Genomic DNA, 15,458 nt, shown 5'->3' with positions numbered 1-15,458 from the left:
CACCACCACCACCACAGGGACTTGTTTTGTGCACTACATCTGGGTGCTCTTGAGTTGACCAACACAACGTTTAAATGGTTGTGCGGTTCATGTGTGTGTCTCGTAAACTAAACGGCAGTGATGTACGTGCACGTAGTGTAAAAACATACAAACAAGTTAATTTGTTAACCATCTTACCCGATCCAAAAGAGAAGAAATAGGACAGAAAATGGAGTGATCTGAATGAGTGCCACATTCTGAATCAAATAATATTCAAGGCACTTTTGGGGAAGTCAGCAGTCTGTTGATCCCTCTCTGTCAAAATCTCCTTTTCATGTAACACAGCAGTGAGGGTGGCTGTAAGCCACATATCACATCACTGCTGACAGCTGCAGCACACACACACACACACACACACGACACTAACAGATGCTCGCTCATAGACACACTTCTATGGTGACAATGATCTTTGTAGCTCTGCTAATTACGCCAACAGTTGCCCAGAAGAGGAAGCGCCTGAAAGCACCTGAACACACGATCTGAGTTGTAAAAGAGCTACAGAGGAAGCCAGACATCACTGTGGTGGCCATTTTGGTCTCAGCACTGTGGGGCGCATCAAATAAAACTCGCAGCAGTACACAAGCATCTTTAAGGATGCAGGTAAATGACTGGGTTATTACAGTACATATGAAGAGAACTTTAGCTGTTGCCTCGTTAGCTTAATGAACAAACTGGTTTAGCAAGACTTCAGCATGAGCAGATTCGGCCCATATATATTTACCCTGGTTTTCCAGATTTTAAGCCCAGTATCAGAAATAGCAAAGGTGCTTAGCTGTGTGTCAAGGTCACCCTGACCTCCAAACATGCACCTAAAAACCAGTGACATCTCACGGCTTTGTATAGAAAACGTGCTCATAATTACCGCTTTAACTGTTTGAATGGATCCAGATCAATATAGGCCTTTTAACACCAACACCAATACAGATTTTAAAATCTGATATATCAGTCAAGAGTTTTCTTTCAGACACATGAAACATAAATATTTGTTATTAGAGTTAAACTTGCTTCATTGTATACCTCTCTGATGGACAAACTATGCAACATGAACACTCATGACATGGTTAAAGAGTGGTTTTATCCACAGTTATAAATACCAGTACAGATGTATTGATAAATCACCAATATCCAATTTTTAAATATTGGCACTGAAAACTCTTTCACTGCAATGTGTGGCTTTTTTCCTTGTTATTTGATGTCAGCTTAAGGTGACAAAAGGTCATAAATATACCGCAAATGTTGAATTAGTTTTTAACAACGATTCATGGGTGCTCTCAACTTGGAGAGCAACAGGTGTAGATTCAACAAAAGGCATGGTTCATTCTTACAAACAGTAAGACACTTAAGCGAAGACCTGAGACCTAAGAGGCCACCGCAGAAAACATGTGTGTATGTTCGGAAGTGGACAGAACATTAGGAAGAAAAAATATAATTAGATAAATAAAACAACAAAACTCAAACTCTGTGGCCTTGTTAAGAAAAAACACCTTTTAAATAAGTGTTTGGCACAGCGGTGGAGTCATTAACACTTTAACATGTTATGTTTTCAGGTTGTGTCACTTTTCACACAGTTTTTCAGTCAACATACCAGCTCCTTGGCTTTAATGTTCCCACAGGACAGCTGTGAAGTAAAGCACTCCATTTGGACATATCTTCCAAAGTTTGTGGCTGCAGTTATGTCCTGCCCAAGAGACAGACAAAAGCAAAACTAAACAACTTCCAAACTGCAGACTTCTGGTTGGCAAAAGTGCTTCTGGTGCTTTATTTGTTCATATATCTATTGCAGTGATGAGCTTATCCCAGCCATTAAAAGGCTGTTGTTGGCTGCAACTAAAGATTATTTTGGTAGGTAACTACTCTGCCAATTTTTCCTCCATTAGTCAATAACTACTTCAATAACTCCTCTCGGCTTCCTGTGGGCAAACCTCCTATTCTAGGCTCCAGTGCCACATCTGCTCAAGTCTGCCCACCTGTGAATATCACCATGTAGTCTCATCCCATAGGAAATTAAAATAATGACCCAGGAAACATGAATTTGAAAATAATCAAATGTCTGTTTAATAATACTCAAACCATCAGAATAAAAATTAAATAAATAAGAAATATTAAGTCACACAAGTGTTAGTAGTACTTAAAATAAAGAAAATTTCAAATAGGAAACTAAAAAAGGCTTCTGTCCATAAGTTGAAGTAAAGCTTCAAATGAAATCAAAAATATTTTATTTTCCATTCCAAAATAACAAGTTTCCAAAGTTTACAGATGATTCAGTTCATGAATTCATGATTGCAGTGAACATCCTCTGGAGTAAGGCTTTCTCTTATCCTTGAGATGATGTTCCCAGCTGCTGATAACCATGCTAAAGATGACTCTGTCATGACTTTAGCCATTTGAAAGGTGCATTTGCCTCTTTACAGGACAAACTCATCTATACACCTGTGCTTAATACTAGTAAAACAGAACAAAACAGAATGAGAAAAGACAGTTACTAATCACAAATTTGGTTTTATATTTTATATAGAAATATATAAAAACTAGGAGGCAGTGTAGCTACTCCTGATTAATGGTTTGATATTGCATTTGACTCATTAGTTAACAAAACTAAAAAGGTGTTTGCTTAGCAAGTATCATCCTGAGAGGTTTTCAACAGGCAAGCTAACATAAAAATTACTTTACAAACATAAATATTACTATTCAGACATTATCATAAACATGGTATCAATGCGCGCCCTGACTTAACTCTCTAAAACTGACCCATCCAGAGCTGACGTCACAGCTCTAGGGTGCCGGCGTTTTAAATGCTTTTGCGTTGCATTAATGCTGTCGTGGAAGGAATGCTCTGCTTTCCACAGTCTGCATTCAACTTTGTTTTCTTTGAAATGCTTTCACATTTTTTAATAAAATCAGTTTCCATTTTCTTCCATCCTCCCGTTTTGTGGGTCGCACTACGTTCTTCTTCTCCATTAGCTCTGACTCCAGTCTCGACAGACAATAGAGGCGTTACTGCCCCCATATGTTCCTGTAGTTGACTGCAGTTACAAAAACGCATTTACGTGGTATTAGTATACGACGGGTTGACAATAAAAGTCAGCAATTATGCCGACAAATCACTGCAGGCCTACTTGCTATCTGGTTAGCTGGCGTTGCACAAGAGGCTGTTCAGCAGTGTAAATTTGTAGAATTCCAATTATAGCGTTTGGGCATGCATGTCACGAATGGAACCGGGTCACCAGTTCTTACTGATGATGTGACTACTGATAGAAGTAACAGTGTACAATGCTATAAGCCTGCTCCGTTTCAACCAAATGCTAATCTCTGTAATAAGATTTGCATTTGGTTGAATTCATGTGCAGAAAAAGTAGGAAAAGGGAAGAGGACTACTGGGTGTTTGAAGCTTTCTGATATCCATTTGTAGTGAACGTAGGAACCCCTGGTACTGGGTATTAGCTGGCTACACCAGAAGCCCCCCTCCCCCAAAAATTGGCTGCTGCTTCAAGAGGCCCAATTAGCAGATGTGTCATTGAGTTAAACAATTGATCAAATGCTCCAAAACTGATTGGACAAAGAATCACGATAAAGAAGTACGATGACACAAAATATACAAGAAGGATCCAAAAGCTGCATAAGACAAAGATGTAAAATTTTCTCAAATGAGTTAGTCCTCTGACCTTTACCCATCTCAGCCGGCTGTTAACATACTGAAGATGAAAATTATTTGAGGAAGGCCAAAATAACAGAAGCTACTGAAGGTGGTTGTAGTTTAGGCCCAGAAAAGCTTCTTATCAATAAGAAGCCCACTAATAGATGCACAAATGCAAGGGTAGCATTGGCTGGAAGACACAATGTGATTTCTGATCAGGGACATATCACAAGGGTCACCAAACCAGTGACCAGACTCAAGAACACATCGATGAAATTAAGATCAACCTGTACTAGAATGATGGCAGATAAAAGTAGTGAGAAGCCACGGAACAGATGACAATCTGAAGTGAAAAATGGTGGAGGCAGTGTAATGTAAGAGCATGCACGGCTTTCAGTAGCAATGTGTGACCAGTCTTCCCTGAAGATGTGACAGAACACAGAAGCAGCCAGATGACGTTTACTGGGATACAGTGCTGCTCAGATTCAGCCAAATTCAGTAAAGTTGATGGATAGTGCTTCACAGTAACACTCTCCAATGACCCAAGACATACTAAGAAAGCTGGAGTTATGGATGTGGAATATTCTGTAATAACCAATTCATTCACCTGATGTCAACCCAAGCAAGCTGTACTTCAACTTGCTGTAGACAAAACTAAAGGTGGAACGCTCTACGAACAAACAGGAACTGAAGACAGCTGCAGCAAAGGCCACGATAGAGGAGGAGGAAACTTCTTGTTTGGTGATGGCTCCAGAATTCAGGTGGTTTCTCTCTGCAAAGGATACTCAAAGTATCAAACATGAAACCCATCTGTGGGGTTATGTTTAAAGGGAACCCCGACTATTATGACAAGTTACTCTAAATATGTTACAAATTATTTTTGTTATTCATTAAATCTTTGGTGTTTAAAACTATTTTGGAGCCATGGGAGTAGCCATGTTTTTTCGCACACAATGCATTCTGGGACGATGACGTGTATTGGTTGTCGGTAGTATAGGTGCTTTCGTTCAGCTAACCTGTTTTGGTTTTTAAAGTGTAGCAACCGTATTAATTAACTTGCCTATTAGTGACCTGGTTACGACTTGGTAGACCAGCACTATCTGGTCTTTTGGTCTGGCGTTATTAGCCATATCTGAGCCCAAACTCCGCTGCAAAAGTCAAAGGATCACTGCAGCATTACTAAGAGTTGAAAAACTATCTAAATTTGTTCATCTGTAATAAAATGATCAGTGTGGCTGCTCTGCCAGGTGTAACAATTACGTGGCATCCATGAAAATGGGATTTATGACATTTAACTGAGTTAGAAGCTAGCAGGGAGTTAGCTTGCTAGCTTCCATCTAAATATAATTTACCATGTTCTGACTGAGAGATTTTTTTATCAAATTAAAACGTACAGCTCTGCTATCACTTCCAACATAAATAATGACAGGAAAGTAAACAGCAGTGACGTTTGTAGAGTTACTGAAGTTGGGCTAGCTTGTATATAATGATGTGCTACGTGATCGCTAGCACGACAAGCTATGTTAGCATAACATAAACAGTAAAGCTGGAGGACGAACGCTAACGAATGGAAGACTTTTTTCCACTCGATAAAAGTTAATATGAGGGTTCCCAATGGTTAGGGGTAAATGGCAAGATCCTGTAAATGGACCAAATGTCAGTCAGGAGAACCACTGAGATAATCCATCCACAATATAAGGGCTGGGCTAGTTACATCGTAAGGGTTTAAAAACTGAGCTTTAAAATGATTAGCAGTAATAAAAACCGTGAGAAGCCGGCAGTGATCACTGACTGTTTTTAGGAGATTGTATCTTGTTCGATTTAATCTCAACAAGGCATTAAAACATGTTAAAAACACAGTCTTATTAAATGCAGACTACTTTGGGCCCGCAAGCAGGATTCACAATGTTATCACTTAAAGACCGGATACCGGTCATGGAGGCTGACAAGTGCTGCCCAAAGAACATCTGGATTAAGACATACGGCTTCAAAAGGTTTTGGTACTTTACAACAAACGCTCTCAGTCGCCGTTGCCATTGGCAAGCAGTAGCCACATAGACACCAGTAGTTTTCCCTCACTCTCTCGTCCTCGTCTGACGGATTGTTTTCATCTTCACCTAAACTAAGTGGTGGTTGACTATTTTCATGCTCTCTCTCGGTTTGCTCTGGTTCAAACTGGAAAGGCTGAACAGAAGCCATTTCCAGTGCGCTGCTAACTGTGAACTGGATGCGGTGCAACCGTATGACCTCACTACCCAGAGTGCATTGAGAAATAAATAACAATGGCAACCTACTGGTAAATCGGTTTTATATAAAATGTGCTTAAAAGGAAAACATTTGGTGTATTTTAATACCACATATGTTTTATTGAAAGCACAGTACATATTTTAGTGCAAACATGTCTTAATAGCCGGGGTTTCCTTTAATTTTCCACTTACATTTGAGCCAGAGAAAATGTGTTGGGCTTCTGTCACATTGTAAGGAAAGACTAGTCATCCATTGCTACTGGGAGCCATGCATGCTCATAGAATATCCTGCCTCTACCACATTTTACATTGACAACACATCTCTATGAAAGTTGAATTATTAAATTTGGTCAAATATTAAGGGCCTCAACAGTATATTGGTGCTGAAATTAAAAAAAATGTTTGACCTGATTTTCAAATAAAGTTAATTTAACTATCGTTTTCAATTCTCTTAGCACCATATCCAGCACGTGAGACACATGGTCGTGATGTGGAGTCAAGCAGTGCGCTCACGTCAAGTTTCCAACTAAGTCAGGAAATCGGCTGCAGGATAATTAACAAAGACTGACCCCATCCCATGTCTTCCCAAGATTTTTAAGCAGATTACTAGCAAAAAAACAAAAAACAAAAAATCATTTTCTTTTGCCAAATTTCTTCATAACTAAAAAGTGACAAAATGAATAATAAAAAAAGTTAAAACATTCCCGCTACAAATTCTCAGTCTGCTCTGATGCTTTCAAATACCCGTTTTTTTCCAGCCAGACTGCTATTTTGCGTTACAAATGACTAAAGCGATTTCATGCTTATTTAAACTGTACTTCTTCATTGCAGGTATTTTCCAAGCAGAGAGAAGACGAAGAAAAATTTCAATATGCAAAAATGGGCTGCATATCTGTCCTATACTTTTTATCAAAGTACAAAGACTCTCTGATAACTGTATGCTTGGTAGAGAAATATAGGAGTTCACATTGTTAAATGCCACGGCTGCAAACTCAGCAGTCATTATATCAGAGGTGTATGTTTGCTGCTAATAAAGAGCTGCTCCACTGTAGAGCACTAGTGCCGAATAAGGAACACTTACTTGCTGTGACCATGTGACAGGAAGTACAAGGCAAAACAGAATGACATTCAAGATCAATACAATATGCTTGACTGTTCAAAAGAAGGATTGAATTCCAAGTCACTGACTTACTATAATTAGGTTCTTCCTTTAGAAGCGACAACCCAAGCTAATGTATATAAACACAACCTGCGCTAAGGCAATAACATGTCCGTAACCATGGTGTTAACTGGAGTCCAAATACTAGCCAGGAGACCCAAAGGAACCCACTCCCCCATTTGCAAGACCTCCCAAAAGCAAAGCAAAGCTGAGCTGCAGATAGATGCTTCATGCTTTTCTGGCCTGATATTCCACCAACAGAGAAATCTATGTGCAAAGCAACTCAATAGGGGGGGGGGATAGCCTGGTCTAGACTCAGTTCAGACTGCAATGCAGAGCTACGAGACAGCCTGCATTCACGTGGATGAGATGAAAACGAGGACCCAGCATTAATGAGCTCTGACATGCAACCTTGACTCCCAACGTCAACACCAGGTGAACGGAGAGGTGGGATGGCGCTGTGGCCGAGCCTGCCTCCATGCAACACACACACACACACCTCAACAAGACTAGCAGTTTAAAGCAACGCCTGCGCCACATCACCACCCCACAGAGGTGCTCGTCTACCTTTCCAACTGCATCAGTTTGCGCATGAAGCCACAGAAGTTGACATTTTTCCCCGTCTCTCCCCCCAAGCAGGTCACAAGGTGGAGATGTGATAGCTGTTTGCGCCAGTATTTGCGCAGACAACAGCCGATTAATAAAATATTCAAATTAAACGCCTGGGATTATTATATAAGACTTATGTCACTGAGAAGTGATGCGTAATGCGCAGCCATCAGAGCATCCCCAAGCCAGCTGATGGGCTAAAAAAAATACACAACACAAAATCAAATGGTCCATTCCGTTTACCTGAATGCAAAACTAAACCCTGCTATACACAGCTGTAGAGACCTCCTGTGAATTATTAGAAAACACCCAATGAAGGACAGGCTGTACGAAGCCTTCGGGGGCCGCCGGAGTCCCACTGGTCGTGCCCTTGATTATCAACACCGCTTGGAAGGACCACCACAGCACAAAATCCGGCCCGTGCCCCCGGCTACAGCGGCGACTATCACTCGACCCCGAAATAGCTTCCATTTCTCTTCCCCGGCATTTATATTTAACAAACTTGGCAATAAAAAGCAGATCCAAAACTTTGATCAGTGAGAATAAACGGAACCAGCACTACCTGAGCTGCGCAGCTCTTCCATAAATAACCTGGGAAAAAGGAGAGGCTAGACTGGCTTCCAAGTTGGGGTCCAGGAGAAACGTGGTTCAGGGTGTTCCGTTCCGCTCCCTCCCCTGCCCCTTCCTGCCGCAAACAGCCATTGGATTAGCGGCAGATCGAGGGGAGGAGAGCAGACACAGACTGCGCCATTGTTAAAATACCAACAAAAATCATTGCAACTTGCTCGCATATAACAGATTAAAATAGAAGCAAATGTTTATCAAGATGGGCTAATGCAGTGTGCCACTGACAAGCACAGTCCCCAACACCTAAAAAAAGGAAAAAGAAAACGTGTTTCCCCCCTTCCACAACCCCTGTTCTTGTCCAGATTATCTGCTCTATAGGCGCACACATGCCGGTGCCAGCGAAACAGACCCGGGTTTCGAATAAAAAGCCCGATTTCTGCGATACCTGTGACGATGGGGGTTTTAATTGGAAAGTTACCCTACGCGGAGTCCACCCTGGCGCAATCACTGGCAAAATATACTCGGCAACCGCAAGGGGCGCCCTACTCTCATATATCACATGAACTGGCTTCATTTGTGTCATGCGGTGGTAAACAAGACCCGGAGAAATTCTCTTATCGTGTTTTACGTGAGCATCCTGTGAGTTACCTAAACTGTAACTAGGTATGAACCCATTACTATAACAACCAGAGTAATTTTGTCCCCACCCCCCCACCACACACCTCCCTCCTCCCCCAGCGGAAAACAGCACTGCCTGCCGTCCGCCATTAGCCAACTGAACAATACTGAAGACTAGAGGCGGCAGTAGCTACAGCACGCAGAGACGGAGAGGACCAAATCTGTTAAAATTAACTGTTTATTCATCCCTTAATGAGTCTTCACGCCCCAGTGTGAGTACTGTGAAACTCTCCGGGCATCCGGCTAACCCCCCCGCACAAGTTCCCCAAACTTTGGCCAATTAGGCGTAAAAGTAGAATACGAAAAACGTCTGTGAAATTCGCTTACCGGAGTAGAGCTCAAAACGGTGTAGCGCCACTTTTGTGCCTTGACATTAATCCGCGGAAGCGCGTGCGCACAAGTTTATATCCAAGATCATCTACTGAGCAGAGCACTCACTACGCGTCAACAGCACGTTCACTCGCGTACAAAAACAGATATGAATTTCTGAGAACTCATTTATGGTTTGTGTTTACCTGCAACATATCTATTCACAGTTCTCAGTGAGACGGGATTCGGAGGAGTGATTTTATTAAGTCAGTAATTGTTACTCTGTGGACTCATGATAAATGTGAGGGAGGCCGAATGTTGTCTATTATAATGCTGTTGATTTTTGTTTTTTGTACTTTATTACACAATGTCCTTCCATCATAGTCCATTGTGATGTAGCAAGTAGGTTGTTGGGGCATCCTTCAATTTTGGACAGAATATGTAAGCTGCTCTGAAATGTAATGTTAACATACATTTTAAAAAGGCCAAACGATTTTTTTGTTTGGCACATTTTCAACACTGAAAATGGACATAAACTGAAACTACAGGTAAACAGTTGCTGGTAAAACCTCAAATAAGAGTACAAATTGCATAATTTGTCCCGCGCAAATCACCCCTTAGTTTTTGCCCCGCTGCTAACCTTCACAGCTAGCCGTTTATGTAATTATAAATTTTATATTCAATCGGTCTGAATCTGTAATTTTCATTATTAACAGTTATTACGTTTTATATTGAGGTTACTCTCCGATATCTAAAACACAGCTGATAGAAATTAACGACTGAAATAAAAATGATACACCGCGAGGAGCTCAAATTTCCTAAAAAACAAAACAAAACAACTACTTCCTCTTATTTTTATTGTAACCGGAAGTAACTACGGAGTGAGAGCTCCTCTACGATTCACCCTCTTTTCTTTTCCTCTTGCGCCTGCGCAGGAGGTCCAATCAGTGGCTGCATTGCAAGCAATTAAAAATCCATTAAGATGCTCGCACCTTATCCTCGATATATAGCATGTATCCCAGGTCAAGTGTGGCCAGTCCTGCTAGAAATGCACCTTAGTTATTCTTGATTTTTTATTTTGGGTCCCCTTTCTCGAAGCTTAACAAGCTGCATTGAAGTACACAGCTCGGATCCAATCAGGAACAAGGATCCGGGTTGAGAGAGTTCATGTTCTCAGCTGTGTCGGCTCAACATGGGTTTCCTCTCATAATTTCACCCAGAGACTCACCAGAAACCAAACGGCGGCGGGAAATTAATGACGCCCACCAGAAAGTGTTAGAAAAATGCCGCACACACCTTTACAAAGCAAAATTAAGCCCATATCAAATTGCACTGCTTTAAGTAACTACTGATTTCAGTAGGCAGATGTGCAAATTATTACATGTAGAGGTGGGTAATCTATAGTTTAATAGTAATTTTGTTATTACTTAAAAAAAAATCGGGGTGGCTCAAAGGTGGAATGAGCCCGTGATCACGTTTGTTAAATATGGCGGATCAGGTGCGTTCAAATGTCACACTGAAACGTGCGGATCAGATTCACTTAAAGGGTCGGCTGCCCAAAGAGATCAAAGAGAACAATTACAAAAGGACCGCCACCTCCTTACCCTCCTTACGCGCAGGCTATCTCTGAACTCACGAGATGAGGGGTAGCAATGGATGGAAGATACACGGATTTATTTCTAAGTCAGTCTGATGAGGCTGAGTGTCTGGTTGCCAGATCCTCTGGCTGTGCGCCGCTGCACAAAATGTCGGAGATTTCAGTTTCTCACAGGCGCAAATCACACTGAAATCTCTTTTTAAATACGATCCTGGATAAAGATCGAAGATGATGTGCCACACTGGCTATTATGAACTCACAGTGTTTATGTAATCAGCCTCTCTGTAATTCACGCGGTTTTAATAAACAATTGTGCGTTTTTTTGTTGTTGTTTTTTGCCCTGAGTTACACTGACCAAGCAGCAGTTTATTACCACTAACACAGAGGAAATGACGCTGATAACATTGTTAGGATACAGTGGCGACTGGAAACCATCAGTTTGGAAGTTAAACTTTGTTGTGCAGTGTGAATACATGCTGCATTTTAGCTGTAGGATTTTATGTCCCTACTGCTCCACTACTTATGAACACATTTTGTAAAAACTGCATTAATTAACAACAACTGTTAGCAAACTCCCTCCTTAAAACATCTACTTTATTTAAAAAGGACAAATTAAAAGAAAGGCTCCATGTCTTTTCCGGGGCTCTTGGCTTGAGATCTCTTTCATACGCGTGCAGTGTTGTTGGTCCTTCCTTCTTATATGGATTCGCTCAAATAGCTTCCCAGAGAAGTAAAATCCATCATGCTGCTGTGATTCATGCTGCTGGTGGTTTGGCATGGTCTTGCTTAAAGATGCAAGACACTGTTTGAAACAGATGTTTGATGTTTTACTTTAAAGCATGTTCATATGATAGTAATGATCATGGGTGTACAAGTTATATGTGCAGCAATAAAACTCCTTGCCTATAGTGATCTTGGGTCCAGCCTGTGGTATTTCTGGATTTTTGTTTGTTACGTTCTGTGAGCACCCAAAGAGTGAAAAAAACACCCAGAATACGCAAGACATATCTTCAAAGACCGAAAAAGATGGGGGGGATGGCTTTACCAAACTTTATGTTCTATTATTGGGCATGTAATATTCGTATTCTCAGGTATTGGCTACAGGGGGAAGACACGAATAATGCCCCGGCCTGGCTCAGTTTGGAGACTTCTTCCTGTGTCTCAGCCTCTTTACCAGCCCTGATTTATGCCCAAAAGCAGCCTTCGAGTACAGGCTCTTATAATAACTCTATTGTCAAAGTTACCTTGAAAATATGGTATCAATTTCGTCGTTATTTTAAGTTGACCTTTTTTCCCCTTCAATCACCCATCTTGAAAAATCCCTCTTTTCAGCCTTCGTTAGCTGATGGTGCTTTTTATTTGTGGGCCTCTTTGGGTATCAGGTCTTTTTCTGATCTGTACATTCAGAATACATTTGCCTCCTTTGAACAGCTCTCATTGAAATTTGGCCTTCCAAAAAGTCACTTTTTTCGCTATTTACAAATCCAGAGTTTTGTTAAGCAGAAATCCTCTCAGTTCCCATCTAGACCTTCTTATCATGTCTCCTGTTTGTATGGGAGAATATGTTCCTTTGGCAACTCTTCAATCTCGGCTATTAAATTGGCATGGGAGCAGGATCTGGGGTGTGTGATTCAGGATGACTCTTGGGATAAAATTCTTTACCGGGTCCATGGCTCCTCATTCTGTGCCAAACATGGGCTGATTCAATGTAAGATTCTGCACCGTGTACATTGGACTAAGGCCAGACTAGCTCAAATATACCCCAATCTTAGCCCTGACTGCGACCGTTGTCATCAAACACCTGCCTCTTTAATGCATATGTTTTGGTCATGTTCATCCCTCAAACAATACTGGATTAATATTTTCTTGATTTTATCTAAGATCATCCAGCTAACCCTCCAACCTGTGCCCTTAACTGCTTTGTTTGGGGTTCTTCCTGATTCAGTTGCCTTGCCGACGCCTCAAGCGGATCTGGTCGCATTTCTCACCTTATTGGCAAGACGCAGAATATTGCTATGTTGGAAGTCCCCTTCTGCCCCATCCTGGGAAATCTGGATCAGAGACGTTCTGCATTTTAGCAAACTTGAAAAGATTAAATTCACCCTGCGCGGGTCTACGGCCAAATTTTTTTTAAGACCTGGCAACCCTTTTTTGATCATGTTCAGACTTTGCGGTCTCGCAATGCTCCCAATTAGCCAGCTCAGACTCTATCATATTTTATTTTTTCTTATCTTATGTTCAAGTAAGAGGCCTAAGTTTAAGTATATGGATTCTATTGTGCCTGCGTTCTATGATGGTATTTATTTAATACCATCTTTTCTCTAACAGAATTGATTTATCCCTATAACTAAGCTGACCATTTATCATGTGTGTGGTTTTTTTTTTTTTGGTTTTTTTTTTTGTGTGTTTTGGTTTTTATGTGTCTGTGTGGAGGTGGGGGTTTTGGATACTCTCCACATCTCCCTTGTACACTCAGGAACTGTTGTCTTGTACCCTAGGGTTTGTTACTAGTATTATTAGATTGGATTTTTTCCTTTTTCTGTTTGTACACCCACTGGTACTGCTATAATTATGAGGTGGGAGTGTATGTCTTATATTGCTTTATGTTCTTTAAAAAGAAAACGGCATATTGTTCAATTTGTCTTTTGTAAAAGTCGATGCAAAAACTTTAATAAAAATATCGGGGGGGAAAAAAAAAAAAAGAATTTAATGAGAAGTCTGACTGTGACTCTAGCATCATTGTAAGAGGTGTTGGGATGAATTTTGTGCCTGCTCCCCTCCATCGTATCTGGGTACAGAGTGAGCTGGTGAGTGGTTTCTTCTCAGTGGGTGTGCGGCCTTCTCTCCCGATTAATGGGGTGGATTTTATAATGGGAAATGATATCGCGGGTGGGAAAGTTTACCCTACCCCTGAGGTGACCAACAATCCTGTTATAGAGCCTGTGTTAGATGCCCTCAGCCTGCAGCACCCGGATGTGTTCCCGGTGAGCGTTCTGACTCGTTCACGTGCCCAGCAACAAGGTGGGGGGGTTGATTTGTCAGAATCAGTGATCGGCTCTATTCTAGAGAAGGATGTGATGCCCTGCACCGATGAGGGAGATAATGGAGCCTTAGAGTTAGCTCACAGTGTGGTTGAGCCAGCTCCTGTGTCTGGAGCTCCTTTTCTGCTCACCCGGGAAGCACTTGTGAAGGCTCAGAAAGAAGACCCTTCATTAGTTCAGTGTTTTACCGCAGCAGCTCAGGATAAGGGAGGTGAGGGGAGCAAGAGGCAGACATTTTTCGTTTGGGAAGGTTTATTGATGCGCAAGTGGACCCCAAGGCCTGGAGAAGACTGGAGCGTAGTGCGGCAGTTGGTGGTTCCGACCAGTCTGCGGTGGCATGTGCTGCAGTTAGCACATGATCACGCATGGTCAGGGCATTTGGGTGTCACTAAAACATATGACCGTATACTGCAGCATTTCTTTTGGCCGGCAATGAAAGCAGATGTAGTGCAGTTTTGTAACACCTGTCACACTTGCCAGCTTGTGGGTAAACCGAACCAGGCGGTGCCCCCCGCCCCCCTACGTCCTATCCCTGCTGTCGGTGAACCTTTTGAGCATATCCTGGTAGACTGTGTTGGCCCCTTACCAAAGACGCGGGCAGGGAATCAGTTCTTGTTAACCATAATGTGTGTGTCCACTCGATACCCAGAGGCGATTCCTCTGCGGAAAATCACGACAGCAAGCATTACCAAAGCACTAGTCAAATTCTTTACCACCTTTGGCCTCCCGAAAACCGTGCAGACAGATCAGGGTACCAATTTCATGTCCAGGGATTTTAATCGGACTCTACGGTCCTTTGGAGTTTCTCATTCTGTGTCTAGTGCTTATCACCCAGAGTCACAAGGTGCACTGGAGCGGTGGCATCAAACTCTCAAGGCGATGTTGAGTAAGTATTGCCACGACACCGGAAAAAGCTGGGATGAAGGGGTCCCTTTTGTATTGTTCGCTATACGTGATGCGAAGCAGGAGTCTTTGGGGTTCAGCCCAGCTACCCTGGTGTTTGGACATGACGTGCGGGGTCCGCTAAAGGTGCTGAAGGAGAGTTTTCTCAGTGGTTGTGTGCCTAAAACTACTGTGGTGGAGTTTGTAAAAACATGCAAGGACAGGTGGCAACGGGCTACTTTGTTAGCAAAAGAGGCTCTCTGTGTATCCCAGGCAAACATGAAAAAACGATGTGATCAAAAAGCAGTGGAAAGACAGTTCCAGCCTGGGGACAAAGTTCTTGTGTTGTTGCCCGTGCCCAGTTCTGCCCTCATGGCTCGTTTCTCAGGCCCCTATGTGATAGTGAAAAAAGTGTCTGACACCAACTATATTCTCAACACCCCAGAACGCAGAAGGAAGACTCGCCTATGCCATGTCAACATGTTGAAACCATACCATACCAGAGACACCAGCATGACAGAATCATCAGACACTGCTGGGACGGCTGTCCCCGGTTCAGTCCCTGTTGCCCTGCTAAGTGTTGAAGTTAAGGGTGATGATGATCTGGGTACCCTTTCTGAGGGACAGCAATGTGGGCGGTTGTCAAATTCTGTTTTTTTAGCTAAGGCCGAGGCCAACCTATCTCACCTTCCTCCGT

At 42.2% G+C, this 15,458-nt stretch overlaps 1 protein-coding gene across 3 annotated transcripts in view; it reads right to left on the bottom strand.

Moving 5' to 3' along the window:
* The window catches only part of zmym2 (zinc finger, MYM-type 2), a 34,139-nt gene extending 24,848 nt beyond the window's left edge, over window positions 1-9,291 (bottom strand). Inside the window, exon 1 of one of the 3 annotated variants that reach the window (XM_085249281.1) lies at window positions 9,260-9,291. Coding sequence is in view for 1 of the 3 variants with exons in the window: in XM_085249280.1 (XP_085105406.1) it covers window positions 1,625-1,678 (54 nt within the window). In the remaining 2 variants the exon portion in view is untranslated. Of the gene's footprint in view, window positions 1-1,624; window positions 1,695-8,249; window positions 8,819-9,259 lie in introns of those variants that run through there. The other 2 variants (XM_085249282.1, XM_085249280.1) reach the window with 2 other exon arrangements.
* Window positions 9,292-15,458: the final 6,167 nt, after the last annotated feature.

This window comes from Mchenga conophoros, linkage group LG16 (assembly GCF_057382185.1).
Source record: "Mchenga conophoros isolate Kocher_MC1m ecotype Shallow Benthic linkage group LG16, M_conophoros_male_GT1.1, whole genome shotgun sequence".
Lineage (NCBI taxonomy): Eukaryota > Metazoa > Chordata > Actinopteri > Cichliformes > Cichlidae > Mchenga > Mchenga conophoros.
This window is presented reverse-complemented; position numbering and strand designations above follow the sequence as displayed.